Consider the following 15243-nt stretch of genomic DNA (forward strand, 5'->3'; position numbering starts at 1 on the left):
GGATTTGGAGAGTTGCCTCTCAGCCTCCTCTTTCCTTCATCCTCTACCTCCACAAGCATACTAAAGCTCCTTCCAGTGCTTGTTACACTTAGTGTGGAGTGGAGAACAGAACAAGAGAGCATAGACGAACTTTCTGGAACTAAAAGGAAAATACTCCACAGTGATCTTTGAGGATGTCTAATCCATATCACAGCACAAGCCATTATCAGTCTGGATACTCTGGCCAGAACAGTCAATTGATACGGGTGGAAATATTTCATATTAGGCTTGCTGCAGCTGCTCCCAGCTCCTCCTGAGGAAGTCACTGCTTCTCTGAAAGGCTAGTGGTGCCTGGAAACTGTCAGTATTTCTCTGGTTACTATGATTTTCAACAAGATTTGTCTGTTTATCCCGGTTAAATGACGGTAAACCCCAAAAATTACAACTATTCCATAGCATAATGGAACCCACATCTGTACTCTACATTCACATCACCGAATAACCTCCTCCCTACTTCCTCCCTAGCTCCCCCCTCCCTTTTTTTTTTTTAATATGGTAAGACTATTCATACAAGTTAGAGCAGAGAACAGCCGAAGCAGCCCACACACATATGTACTAGCCTTAAATTCTTTGGAAGACTGTGTTGTTCAAGCTTTCCTTTTATTTATCCAAAATGGCACAAGCAAAAGATGTTAAAAAAAACCCAACTTGACAGAACGGTTGGGGAGGGGGAAGGAGTGGTCATTTCATAAGGAAAGAATATTACTTTCACATAACCTAGCGTCATTTTTATGTTTATTAACAACACAACTGTTACAGTTGAGCATATCACACACTGACAGATTAACAGGACCTCCTACCTTGACTTCATTCTCTCATGCATTCTCCCATGCTGGATACACTGTTGGTCCAATTCATCATTCCGTTTCTGCATCTTCTCCAATCTGCCATGAAGATACTCTTTTTCCTGACTAAGCTGGTTGACTTCAGATCTACAGAAGTAAAACAAAGCGATGATGGATGTTGTCAGATTTCATCCTGCAGTGTGCCATCAATATGTGGCTTCAGCATTTATAAAATTTCATACATTTATATGTAATGCATAAACAAGCTATTACTAGAACTTACAGAAACAAAACACTGTTTCAGATAATCTCAAGACAAAAGAACATGATACTGGTGGGTATCTTCTAAATATGCCATTGGCAATCACTCAGTCATAGGCTGGCTAAGCTAATTTCAGCCTAATTTAAACAGGCATGCCATTTGGCATTATGCGTTGATGTTAAATAAGATCAATAAATGTAAATTCGTACTTGTTAAGCAAGAATTTGGCTAACATTTTGAAAACACATTTCAACTTCTTTATTAGCAAAAGCTAACATTTAGTTTAAAAAAACAGCTCCTAAACCTTGTTCAACCTTTACTCCACTCTATAGGTTGAGCTCTCAACAGCTCACAGGTTGAACTCTCAACAGTGGTACTGTTTTAGAAACTTTATTAACCTTCTGTGCCTAAAATAGCATTGCACAGATTAAAAAAAAAAAAAAATCAAAACCAAAACCCCTATAAACCCCTCCTCCACAAAAATCACCCAAACCCAACCAAAAAACCAAAGCCTCATTAAGAGGAAAATTAACGAAACTTTAAGAAACAAGGGACAAATCATACAGGCACACACTAATCTACATAAAACTCAGCACAGCCTTTAAGAATATTAGTCACTTCTAAGCAATTCTTATTCTTCACGGGTGAGCAGAGACACCAGATCCATGAATGACCTGGGACTGCTACTTGCTACATCTCTAACCATCAGCCCATGGAGAAACAGGCATGAGCTGTTTCTTAATATGAGGAAAAGACCTCAGATTAAATTGTGATAAAATATACATTATGCACTTGTACAATTTTAACTCTTTGGAAAAGGTTAATGAGAACATGTCAGAATCTGCTATACCATCAGAAAGTACGAATCAAAAGCAAGCAAATTTGATTTATGGCATCTGCCACTCCAGATCTCAAGGTTAAAAAGCTTCAGATATATCTTTAAATCATAAACTTAAATATGCTGCAATTACAGCAGAAAGATACTTTACCTTCCTGGCTGTTAGAGAATGCAACAACAACTGACATTCTGAAAAATACAACAAAGCGCAGGGAGAAAGGAATACTCCTACTTCAAAAACATGTTGTTACATTGACAAGTCAAATCTAGAAATGACAACATGATCTTTTCATGTTTAAATAGAGAACAATGCATGGTATCATCTGTGAATCTAAAAGAACTTAGCAAGGGAAACTTTGGACCAAGACTGTATGTAATTGAATTTAGATTGAGAGTTATAGCTCTATTAAGGAAGATCACAGACAAAGACATCAGAATTGTGCTGATAGATTTGTACATCAAGCTTCAGTGCATAGAAGTTTCCTGGATGGGTACGTAATAGAGGGCAGGATGTTATGGGAAGGTAGCAGAAACTGAATTTTTCCAGCGATCATTTTACAGAAACACTAGTAACTTAAATGTCAGCATTAACAAAGCATTGCCAGCTGGACCAACTGTTATCACACAATGTGAATGCAGTCTGTACTTGATACTGATACTGTAAGACAGACAACCAGTGGATAAAAGCAAAGGTTCACTGCAGAGCAGCTCAAAGAGACCTGACGCAACAAAGCCCAACCAACCAAGTGATAACAGGGACTAAATTCAGTCTTGCGTTGCTTTTTTTTGCCAGCAAAATTCAGCAACAGCATTTGCCATGTAGGAATAGTGTAAATTATCACTTTTGTAGGGTTTCCCAACTGGGAGATCCTGTTTCTTTTTCTGTATTTATATGTGACTGTCTCATTCATGGAAACAGCAGAAGCAACTTTCAAGGTGATAAAAGCCTCAAAGTTTTACAAGTACTTATTCATCTCCATCACATTTAAAGGTGACCAAAGTCTTTCTGGAAAGATCAAGTAATTCAAATCAACCAAAACCAAAATGCTACTGAAAATTACAACTAATGAAACAAAAGTAAGTAATTAATTAATTAAAAACATGAGTAGCATAATCTCCAATCTCTAAAACAGAGCTCTAAATGCCTGATGCTTTGAAGCATGTTATGAGTGTTGTCTTCTCCTAAAACATCTTTCGTAATTACAGTAGAACTCAGAAAAAACCCAAAAAATTCATTCCAATTACGACATTATTTACACAATGTCCTTTCCATCTAACTACCTAAGAGTCTGACCACCAAGACTCAAGTACTTAATGACACTGAAGTTTTGAAGGACAGCACATATGAAGGACAGAGTGCGTATTTAGGTCCATGTTAAAAGGTTCGTGTGTGTTGGCATTAAAGAGAGAACACCAGTCCAATACAATATCACACATCAGGAGTCTTCCATCATCACTTGTCAACGATTCCCTCTGCATCTTTAAACATCCCTTTCATTCACCTCAGTTTCCAAAGATTAGGATAAGACAGCTAATTCTACGTGATATTTAAGTAACTTCACACATTGTTGCGTTAAAAAAAAACCCCAAATCAACCACAATTTGTAATAAGCCTGATAACTGTACTGAATGCTATATTATATATATATACCTTATACAGGAGTAGCAATTCTACCCAGCCAGAGGCAGGACCAGTCCTGTGTAAATGCTTCTGAATGACTCTGCTCCTGAAGTACCACAGCAGGAAAAGACAGGGGGGCAAGTGTCAAAGCACACAGTGCTGAATTCCAAAGATAGTTCACTCACAATACAGGGGAAAGAGGCAAATCAGAAAAATCTATGCACTAATCACTACGTCTGATGGATCCTGCACAACTGGAGGACAAAGCATGGATGTGCTGATGTTGCTCCACCAGAGCTACTCTGGGTCCAACAGTCTGAGCGATAAGCAGCGGTGGACTCAGTAGAAACTGAAGCATGCAGGCATTTGGAGTGCCGCCATCAGAGCTGAACTCAGCAGGAAGGTGCACTTCTGCAGACCCAGGCTGGCCCCACAAGTCAGGCAGTCACGTACCTGTGTGTGCTTCTGAGATCTGATACACTCAAATGACCTCTACGAAATCACTGTTATTTTGAAACTACACAGAGCAAAGCTACAACATCACATGAAAATGTAAAATGCATGCTTGTAACTGGATGCATAATAGATTTTGCCAAATCTCATTTACTTGTCACTACATCAAAAATAATTGATGGGGCAGGAGCAACAACAGCAACAAAAACCCCCTCTATACTTCTGAATCCCTTTAACTACCTCAACTTCTATTTAAAAACCACTTTGAGGTTTTATCTACCATCTTTGCTGGAAGAGTCTTGGAAAAAACCCCAAACAGGTTAGCGTCCAAAACACTTAAATGCTAAAGGCAAGAAAATGATGAAATGTTAAATAGTCACAATTCAAAGTGAATCTTAGCATAAGCTGATTTTTGAACACTAAGGTGGCAATGCTGCCTTTATTCCTCTGAACTAGCTTCTGCATTTCAGTGCTTTTTAAACACTGCCTTTTCCTGCTCTTAAAACCAATTGTTTACTTACACAGAAATTAAATACACGCTCTAAAATATTTTCTGCTGATGCAGTATTGTTGCATATAAATTTAATGACTGACCCTTCAGACAGACTGTTGCCCATCTTCATACAGCTACCTTCAACAAACATTTCACTCCTGATATTGAGTGCAACGACTGCAGTCAACCAAACATGCAGAAAAATAGTTCAGCCGGGTATGTGTTCTTTACTTCAATTAAACTCACACAGTTGGATGCCTACTGTTGCCAAACCAGTAATATAATTTATACATTATAGTCCAAACAGTAAAACTACACTAAAAGTCATTTAACAATATTTATAACACCATAAAATACAGTGTTAAAATATATGAACTGCAATATGTACCAAAATTATAAAATTTGTTTCTCATCATCAGTGATTAAAACCAGGATCATTGCTCTAGCTTCAATACTCACAACCCTGGTGACAGATTAGAATTCAAATCTTAATGATCAATTTACAATTAACAAGATAGAAGTGAAACAAATTAAACCAACCATTATATATAATGAGACCCAATGGACTCCCATTGTTCCCCTTAATTACAAAACGCAAATCACAAATACACAGTGGGTAGTGTTAAGCATTAATCTACAACCTAGAAACTCAGACAGTGACAATCAGAGAAAAAAAAGAACAAAACAAGAGAGAAACAGAGAAGAAATCAACAAAGGACTATATTTTTAAACATGCCTATGCATACAAAAACCTTCACAGACACTATCTTCTTTCTGCACAGCTTGAGGGGTTTATAATTCGTCTGACATTGTCTTTCTGATGCCTTTCTGTGTAGGGACTAGCTCAAAAAATGATTCCAGCTTACATATAAACACAAAAACTTCAGTTTATATTTCTCAGAAAACCTGCACTAAATATAAAAATATATGTGCCATTTGGATGCATTCCACTGAAATTGGACAAACATGTAGTCATCACAGATATATTTGACATGTCTCTTATTACAAATGGGTACTTCCTATCAAACCCAAGAAAATTTAAATAAACTTACTATTGCATCTGTTATTAAAAGAGCTTGAGTTTTGCACCAATTAAATAATCGTATTATTTATATTAATGATATATTATATTATATTAATGACATACAGTCATTACTTAAACCTAGGGAAACTAAGGCACAAAGATTCTCGCAAGAAAATACACATCCAGGTCCAAAATTCAGTTTATGTTAAGGTCAAAAACATGGAAAAAAAAAAAGAAAAAAAATTTTCCATGAAAGTAGGGCACACTGCTGCTTTGCAATCTGCTTTTATCAATGTACATAAGAACTATGGTATAAAATCTTCCCCAAATTATTACTCTTTTACAGAAAACAAAACTACAGTATTCTGTGGCAGAATGTGGTTTTACACTACATTCAGTGACAATGAGCATGAAGATTGCCTTTCGGAGAGATGCTACTGAGAGACACATGCTGACCATGCATTTAGAAACTGGCTAAAATAATTTTCTGCATCTGATCTCCTGATCACATCACTTTCTGAAGCCATCTATATTAGTCTGTCATTTTCCACCATCTCCAGTTCCACCTTTCTGTTCTCATTTTTACCTTCTTTTTTTGTCTCTACCTATTTCTCTATCCTTGTTACTGACTGCAGCAGCTCCCACTCCAGTGAAGGCAATCTCAAGCTATTTTAGGACCACTTCTCAGAACAACTTTCATGCATTCTTCCTTACAGGTTCTTGTGTAAAATATACCACTTCCTGGAGATGCAAGAGGGCTCCTTTTCCCATTTTCAGGTCCTTGACATAGTCAGCTAATGCTGCTAGGTGAAGAAACACTTGGCACTCTCTAGTATTTATTTTCAGAGAATAATGTGTTTTCACAGTATGTTTTCTGTCTTTCCTTCATCCTTTACAGTTACTAGTCTGTGACTGTGAGCTCTAGCAACAAAGTCTGTGTGCTTTTTTATTGCTGGAATAATAATATGATTTGAATCTATTTAGATTTTGCATTACTTTAGCAGAAGAGCACTGCTTTTTCAGAAGAAAAATTCTGTTTGCTTCTCTCTCAAGTACCCATCACAACATTTGCATGTGAAGATTGCTTACAGTTCCTCAAGTTTCTCATTTCCCCCCTAAACACTTTGGATGGGATTCACCTCCCAACTTCAGCCACTTAACAGCCAGTCAACACTTTATATTCAGTGGGAAGTAGGATGGGCAACGGAGGCAGTACCCGTGGGAAGCATCATATATTTTATTTATTATAGACAGACAGATAGACAGATAGATAGAAAGAAAGAAATGTCTGTCATCTACTTAAATCTTTCCCCTTTGACCACTCCTAGGAAGAGGATACTGGGGTAAATAAGCTCTCTCCCTGAGTAAGTGTTGTCTCTTACATTACCTCAAGAAGATGATTAAATCCACCCAGCAAAAGAAGAATCCTGTCTTGAAAACCAATTTTGTCTTTGCTGAATGTTTTGCTTACTTCCCATCCAGCCATGAGATGAATCCTAGCCCTAATTACCAAATTCACTTCACATGTAATTTACAGAAACTACAGAATGCCAACTCTCCAGTTAAGTCCAGTTTACCACTCTAAATATGAACCCCAAGAAAATTTCAAAAGATACTATTTTCACAATTAAAAACGTAAAATCAAATTATTTGCTGCTACAGAAGTACAAAATTCACATTTTCCTTTCTGTCCTACAGAACTTTTGAATAGACACTTCCATAGCTTTGTATTTCTTTAAATTAAAATTATTATTACTTCCAGGTTTTGCTTCTTCCTCAATTTTTAATAGCTTTCAACTTAAATCTACTATTGATTGAAACCAAGCAGCAGCAAAATCTGAGCGTCAACAGCAAGCAATTTTGATGACAATTATTTCATAGACAACGGTCAATGTGTAGTGTAGTACTGTGAAAGGAATTTTAAGTAAATAATTTAAATGAAAACAGTTTTGACATCACTAAATCTTTAGCATTTTTCACATAACTTCAGATGAACTGTATCTTTTTTAACAATTTTCTACTCTTCATACTAAGAATATGCACACAAGGAAGAAAATAGTATGCAATTTCTACATCGCAATCGTCCAAGAAATTTGAATTAATAGCCAGAGACATAATCTTAAGGGGCATATATTATACTGAATTCTTAAGGGGCATATATTACTGATATGATATGTAATAACTAGGATAAGATAAATAATAATAAATATCACAATACAAATAAAAAAAATAAAGAAGTATGTCCTAGTAATAAAAGGGACAGGTTAAGAAAAATATACTAACCTGTATTTTTCTGACATTTGTTCCCACTTCCTTGCCAACACACAACATTCCTCCTTTAATTTTGCTATGAAGGTATTCTGGGAGGTCAGCAAGGAATCCAGTTCTTCTACTAGAAACCATAAAATTATGATACTGTAAGACTACAATTATATAAATTTGTAGATAAGGGAGAATCAATTTTACATATTCTGAATTTCTTCTAGTTTTGAAATGTTCTTTAAACTTCAGCTACTTGGACATCATCACTTACCAAATTAAGGCTCTATGTCAGAATTAGCTAAAGTGTTAAAGCAATGTTGCCACTGAATCTGGTCTTGTAAGAGAAGAATCACTGTGAAGACTAGATATCTAATCTGGTGGGCTCACATTTTAGCTAAAAGTTCATTGACATTTCTAGGAGGAATAAAATTGGCAAGGCATGCTTTAGCAGACTTTTGCTTGCTCAACTGGTGCAGAGGATACACCAGCAACCCAAATGCTCACACTTTAGACTCATTTCAGTATCTCCTTAAAAAAGCAGTTCTTTTATTTACTGTGTCCTGAGCTTACCACGAATAATGTAATTTTTCATTCTTAAACAACAGGATTTAGACTTACTGCCCAGTTGCAGTTGGAATGAAACCCTTTTATAAATTAATTTTCAGTTACTATGAGTTGGGGCTGCACCTAAACTCACAACCTAGAATCCAGGTATCTTTATTCTTTAAAAAGGAAGATACTGCAAAATTATGTTTCTTGATTGCTGCTTTGAAAATCAGTGAAAGCATGACCACTCTTACCCAAATTCCTTGTATGTGTGTAGGGTCATAATAAACATTGTAAATGACTATAATTTTCAACTCCTTCTAACCCTACTAGAGATACATTAAAAAAACCCCAGACATCATATTGTTTCATTTTTGTATACTGGGACAATTTATGCAGCAGGAGGGTAAATGACATCACTCTTGTGCAGAATTACACATGGTCATACACAGACGTGCTGGCTAAAGGAGGAAAAAGTGATTCTGAGAGTTTCTTTTCTTCTCCTACAGTGTAGACAGCAGCCATAATGCAGCTGTTTGCATTCCCTGAACACATGGAAAGGTCCTCTAGTACTGTGATAATACTATAAAAAAGGGCAGAAAATCGAATAGCAGATATAAACATTCTTGCTGCCTTATGTATTATAGAACACTGTTTAGGATCAATACATGTTACATGGTTTCCTAGAAGTATTGCATGACTGGTGGGTAAATATGGTATTTTGCTAAACACATGAGTATATCATGTTCCTTAACAGCCAAAGCTCCTCCTCTTTTCCATGCTCATAATAGGAGTTACAAATTTCATCTCTTAAAAATTCCTTTTTTTTTTTTTATTTATAATATGCACCTCTATTAATGTTGTTGGCATAGCACTTCATAATAACAAAAAGCTCTTTTTTGTTTGTTTGGAAAACCCATTTTACTTCCAGATTAAAGTTAGATGTTATTGATGGGCTAAGTCAATGCAACGAAGTCTCTTATTAAGAGAACCTGAAGTACGCAAGGGATTAAACATCTTTCTTCTAGATTGAGGATGTGGGGGGGGCACATGGTAATGCTAAAAATGTTTGAGGCTGCAAAGATTAAATAAAGGAACATATCAATTTGGAGCCAGTGAATTACATCCAGCTGCGACAGTGAATTAAGAACCGATTAATGGCTAAAGCTTTTCTCCAGTTTGGATGCCGAAGCAAACTCATTAAGCTTTTAGAGTAGCTATAATGTGTGTACTGTGGGAACTGTTCAATGCTATTCAGGAGACTTTAACTGTAAGCTCAGAGCATTTCCCGCAGAGCTTCTGATGCTATTTTCTTTATATAACATGTGTGCCCGAAAATCCAGCCAAAAACAAGCCCTTTGTTTTTCTACTTTGTTGTGGTCTCTCTCAGCTTTACGTTTCTTGAACACAGGTAAATAAACTCATAATCCAGATGGTGCAGCAGATGTGAGAGCAGCACTCTGAAATCAACAGACAGTGGGCAATACTTTCCATTTTCTCTTTTAAACGCTAACTAATATGTAATTCGGAATCTCCGGTGTAGTTAGCATCTGCTCCCTTCGGCCAGCCAAAGGTTACAGGTGTTCCTGATGTCATTTCACAGTAAGGCGTGGGCCTGGCTTGTGAGTGAGTGCCCAGGCTCTAATCTTTCCCTACCACCTACCAGTTTTCTCATGCTGGGCCTCCATTTGCTGCATCTTCTGTGTCAGCTCCTGCTCTCTTTGCTGGGCCTGAAGGGCTCGGGCCTTTGCTTCATTGCTAATGCTGTGCTGAATGCTCTCTTTCTCCAGTCTATAAAAGAAACCAAATAGGAAATAAAGAAAAATAAAAATCATATACTGAAGAGGATAAATTAGAAGGGTAAATCAGAACATTCAAATAACAATAGCAAAAAATCTGGCCAAGCTTTTCACATTAAACATTCTCCTCCCACTTCAAGTTATACAAACTGACCTTTCTCTTACAATGTCAAACATTCTCCAGTGACTAGTAGAAAATGGATAAAAACTATGATCTATTTCCTGAGAGAAAATTGGCCCTGCAGACAAAAATAGGATTTTATTTTTAAAAATTTTAAACACGACCGCTTTTTCATAAGGAAGTTTACCAGCATCTACTTTGCACTGAACATATTATTTGCATTTTCTTTTAAATGCTATTTGTTTAATTCTGCAATGAAGCTTAGGGACCTGACCCTGAGATGGACTGGTTCCCAGTGAATCAGCAGGAGATAAGTCAATGGGAGCGATTGCCACAGTGCTTGTGATACAGCTACTCTGAAAGCTTAATGAGTTTTCTTAAGCAACCAAACAAGTTTTAACTATTAATTTATGTAAATAGGAGATGAATGCATCCATTACAATAGAGAAGACTGCTAGCACCACACAGGCCCAGCCCCTTGTGGTTCTGCTCACTGGGGGGTTGTACACGAAGGTCTAAAGCCCAGTACTATTATTGAAGTAGGCAGGCAAGAGAGCAATTTACTTGACCAGATACGCAAGATGGGGCAATCTACTCCTGAGGCAAAACAAATGCTAGACTACCACACTCCATTGAAGCATTTTATTTAATGCAAGCCAAGCAAAAAGAGCATGGAAAATAAAACCCCAAAAAGATATATGCATATAAATTAGAAAAGATCCTGAACTGCAAATTCAGATCTAGACTTTCCCAAAGGTCGTGAATATTTATCTGGTGCACACTGGGATCCACATTTAAAACGTCATTGAGTTCACACATTCAAGGATTGATTTCTAGATTTCAAATGATACACCTTTCTACTGAAATGACATTTAATAGCTTGAGATGGGTTTCAAAAAAGTCTTATAAACATATTTTATTCTAGGGATATTACCTATTTCACAGGACTACAAAACAGAACACGAGCACAGATCATGTAAGGATAAAGCCACATCTCATGTGGTTGCTGCACTTAACCTTTGGATTGGTGCCTAATAACCCATCCGAGATATTGCAATATCTCAGCATGACACACACAATGTTAAATCTTCTCTCTCGAATTTACCCCAAAGCAATACAAATGGTGGGTCACATTACACTAATTCCTGGTCCTGATGTTTCAAGCCTACCTTAGGCAAAACTCCCTTGGAAATCACAGGCAGTTTCTTCTGAGGTAAGACAGAAAATACGTTTAGATACCAAAAATATTAGAGCGTTAAGGAAAAAAATACATTTTTAAAGGAAATTTCATATATTGAATGGCACTTTATCACATCACTCTCAGAACTGCTTTGTAACCATATTGGGGCTATCCTAAGGAGTGATGCTCCCATCATTTTTTCAGTGTAAGCTTCAAATATAGAAAATGTTACTAAGAATATTTTTTCCATATTTGCTGGAAACCGGTCTGTGCAAACCCCTTTATTTTATGAATGTTTTTTACCTTCAGACAGTTGTTATAAGCACCGGACTGCCCAAAAAAACAAAGCAAAACCAAGCCACCAGCACCTCACACATTCCTCTGACACTTTCAGCTAAAGAAAGTGTCAGTAGCACAGTATTTTATTTAAAAGTTCTCATGTGAGATGGCTGTGTGCAGTTGGGTGCTGTGCTGTCATCTGGCACACAGCTGGCTGGCTGGCTTTGTGCTGGGGGTAACCTTCAGCATGTAGCAGGCTTCACAGCTCAAGCTACCAAGGCAAACCTGTGAGGGTCCATTCCTCATCGCTAAGGCTCCTCCTGATGAACACATGCTAACCAGCAAGTTTGAAATAGATGGAGAATCTACTGCCGCCAGAAACACTCTCTTGTGTAGAGGACCCATTCAAAAGAGCCACTCACCTGTGCCACTCGCTGTATAGAGCAAGCTAGCAGGAGCTCAGAAACCATGGATATGTGGTGAGTGCCCTATGGCTGAAGTGTATATGGTGTGAAGATGAATTTATACAGTGGATAAAAGCTCAATTGTAAAATGAGGAAAACACAGGTAATTCTTACACAGAAGAGCAGCTTCTTAGAACTTAGAAGATTTTGGAATTAAAACACATCCAGTTCTATACAGAGCAATATCTGAGGGGGTTAGAACTGTTCAGGAGCAAAACAATAACCTGGAGCCAAATCTGTCTAAACAGAGTGGCAAGTCCTTCACCCACACCTTGAGTTGAACCTGTTCTCTAAGTTCAATCTCCCTGTCCTCCAACTGAAAATTTTCCCAACATATATACGGAGAAAAAAAGAGAAGCAAGCATAAAACATGCAGAAGGCAGCCCAAGAGATTTCAGGACTTATTGGTAACTTTCCTGCTACAACCAGCAAATACTGCAAGAGTTATAGAAGCTTTGACACTAAGCCTAATTGCAATCTCTTAAGTCAATTCTTTTACAATTCAGAGCAAAAGAAAATCTACGGACTGCAGACAGAAGGAAACAGTCCTTAGTCCCTCCAGTACTAGCGTGAAGATATCAGAAGTCTCCTCCTGCAAAGACTTCAGAATTTCTTATATTCACTGATAGAAAGCACAGAGACAAGGTAAAGCAAAAGTACAACTGACTAATTTTGATGACATAGGTAGTATCTGAACCAGAAATGACAGCTAAAGATTAATTGTTCCAGAGCTTTTTAAAACTTCATCTGTAGAGATCAAAAATAGGAGACAGAGGGGTTAAAGTGCATCAGCCTGTTCTCTACTCAAATTCAAACACCAGCTCTACTGAGTGCAAAACACTAAATACACTAAATGCACATCTGACGATAATCCTGCATTTGGTCACAACACTGATCAGTTTTACTAAAGCAGATGCATTGAGCTCATGGAAATTTTCACTTTTGTGTGGTAAAGTCAGAAGCAACCAAAAACTCAATCATGGAGCAAGCTCAAGCTCTTCCTGAGCCCTATTCTGAAGTGCAGGTTTTCCACAGTGATAATGCCTGTTTTAAGCCTGCATTGTGGCTGTCAAGAGCCACAGTTAACACAGCAAACTGATTTGTGTATCTCACTGGACTGGATATTGGTTTGCTGGGCATGAAAGATATGCTTTTCAAATGTTCATGACAAAACAAAAGGCACTGTGAACTATATCTTACAGCACAGGAAGAAGAAAATTGCCATCACTAGCAAACTTTAAAAGAAATCCTTGCTGTAAATGAAGTGAAAGTTCATTTTGATCTTAAAGCTAACATAAAAGTATGCTGACTGAATTTGAGTCATCAAATTTAATTAAAAAACCAAATAAAACCCCAAACCAAACCAAAATAGCTCCCAAACCCAAAACATCTCTTCCAACACTAACAAACAAAAAGTGGATCACAGATCCCTTTGCAAGAGAAGTCCTCTCTCTGCCAAAGGGCTTTGCAGTAAAGAAAAAATAAGTATGTGAAGACTAGTGACATAACAGTCATATTTGACGTCACTAATAGCTCATCTATTTTTGACTAGAAAAGAACAGAACTTAGACTGATAAAACTTTGAATTTCTCTGCACAGTTCTATAGTAGGTATTTCTGAAAGAGTCTTTTCAGTTTGGTAACAGTAAAAATACAAAAAAAAAAAAACCAAAACAAAAATCAGGAGGATTCTTAACGTAGAATTAGGCCTCTAACTGGAGGCTGCCACTAAATCTTCTGGCAAAGCAACTATGATTTGAAGCAACCATGCTTCCTATATTGACTATTTGATTTTTCCATGAGATCAACATGTGGCATTTTTAAAAAAGCTAATGGATCTATTAGTAAGGACTATGAACTTAATTGGACAAATTAAAATACCCTAGTAATTATCTCAGTTCAGTGATACACGAGAGGTTATCATAGCATTATTTTTGACATCTTCATTTCATATTAATTATAGTTAAAAATGTAACTACAAAGCATTTTAGCTTTCATACATACTTGCTTTAAACTGAACTTCATAAATCATTAAGGAGTAGCTAGCATTTGGAGTTCTAAATGCTTGAGCTATCTGAACTAACAAGACTTGTCTAAATGACGACCAGCCCTGGAACTCTGCACCCACACTCAGACTTGGGCAGCAGGAGGGCCAGTCAAGCCTAACACTGCTGCTTTTACAACATGCCTCAGTGGTTGAGCACAGACCTCCTTCCTAGATAACATGTAGCCAAGTGGGCCAGCACCATGAGCCACTGCACAACAAATTACCTCAAAAGAGAGAAAGGACTCAGCTGAAGGCTCCCTTACCTCTTTCAGAGGAAATGAGCTTTCTCTCCCAGTATTTTTGAAAATAAATATATAGCAAAAGCTTCTCTACTAAACTGTAAAAGTTTTGAGGAGTTACCCAAGCATTTTATTTCCAGTATCTTTAGTAAAATCTGGCATGGAGACACTCAAATCAATTAAAACACTTTTCAAAGTAGGACTTGAAAGAGTACATGTACTAGGAGCCCTAAAGACCAAACAACTTTGGGTACAAAGGCTCAGCAGTGTCTTATGCAAACTACTTTGCAAGCTTTCCACAATACAGGGCTAGTGATTGTCCATTACAAGCAGCTTTCTAAATCACCTTCTCATAGGCTATTTTATCTTACTATTTCAGCTGCAAGTGTCAAGGGAAGAATGGAAAATCAGAGTATGTCCTTGCTCTTTTCTCAGGCTATAGGGGGAGAAAAAGCCAACCAAACAAACCACAAACTCATAATAAAAACAAAAATAAAGTATAAAAGCTGAAACAAGATGTCACAATACCTGCCCTATTCTCTACGGGGAAACATGAGAAGATTTTTTGCTATCTCTAACTTTATTACCAGGCACTATTCAAAACCCACAGTGATAAAGGTCATAAGAGAAGGTATACAGAGTAAGATCACACTTCACAAACTTGTTCCCCCTGTATTTTGTATGTATCTTTGTATGCATGTCATACACAGATGAATAAGGGCTCATTTTTTATTTTTATCAGGTTAGCAGACAAGTCCAAGGCTGGTCTACAAACATGGAAAAAACCCCAAC

At 37.2% G+C, this 15243-nt stretch overlaps 1 protein-coding gene across 6 annotated transcripts in view; it reads right to left on the reverse strand.

Moving 5' to 3' along the window:
- Positions 1-15243, reverse strand: part of SDCCAG8 (SHH signaling and ciliogenesis regulator SDCCAG8) — a 109030-nt gene that overhangs the window by 38779 nt on the left and 55008 nt on the right. For 4 of the 6 annotated variants that reach the window (XM_032102662.1, XM_032102665.1, XM_032102664.1 and 1 more), the window contains exons 14-16: positions 9987-10114; positions 7799-7907; positions 840-971 (exon numbers count right to left, since the gene is read on the reverse strand). In XM_032102662.1, the coding sequence (XP_031958553.1) occupies positions 840-971; positions 7799-7907; positions 9987-10114 (369 nt within the window). The remainder of the gene's footprint in view (positions 1-839; positions 972-7798; positions 7908-9986; positions 10115-15243) is intronic. The other 2 variants (XR_004238881.1, XM_032102666.1) reach the window with 2 other exon arrangements.

This window comes from Corvus moneduloides, chromosome 3 (genome assembly GCF_009650955.1).
Source record: "Corvus moneduloides isolate bCorMon1 chromosome 3, bCorMon1.pri, whole genome shotgun sequence".
NCBI classification, from domain to species: Eukaryota; Metazoa; Chordata; class Aves; order Passeriformes; family Corvidae; genus Corvus; species Corvus moneduloides.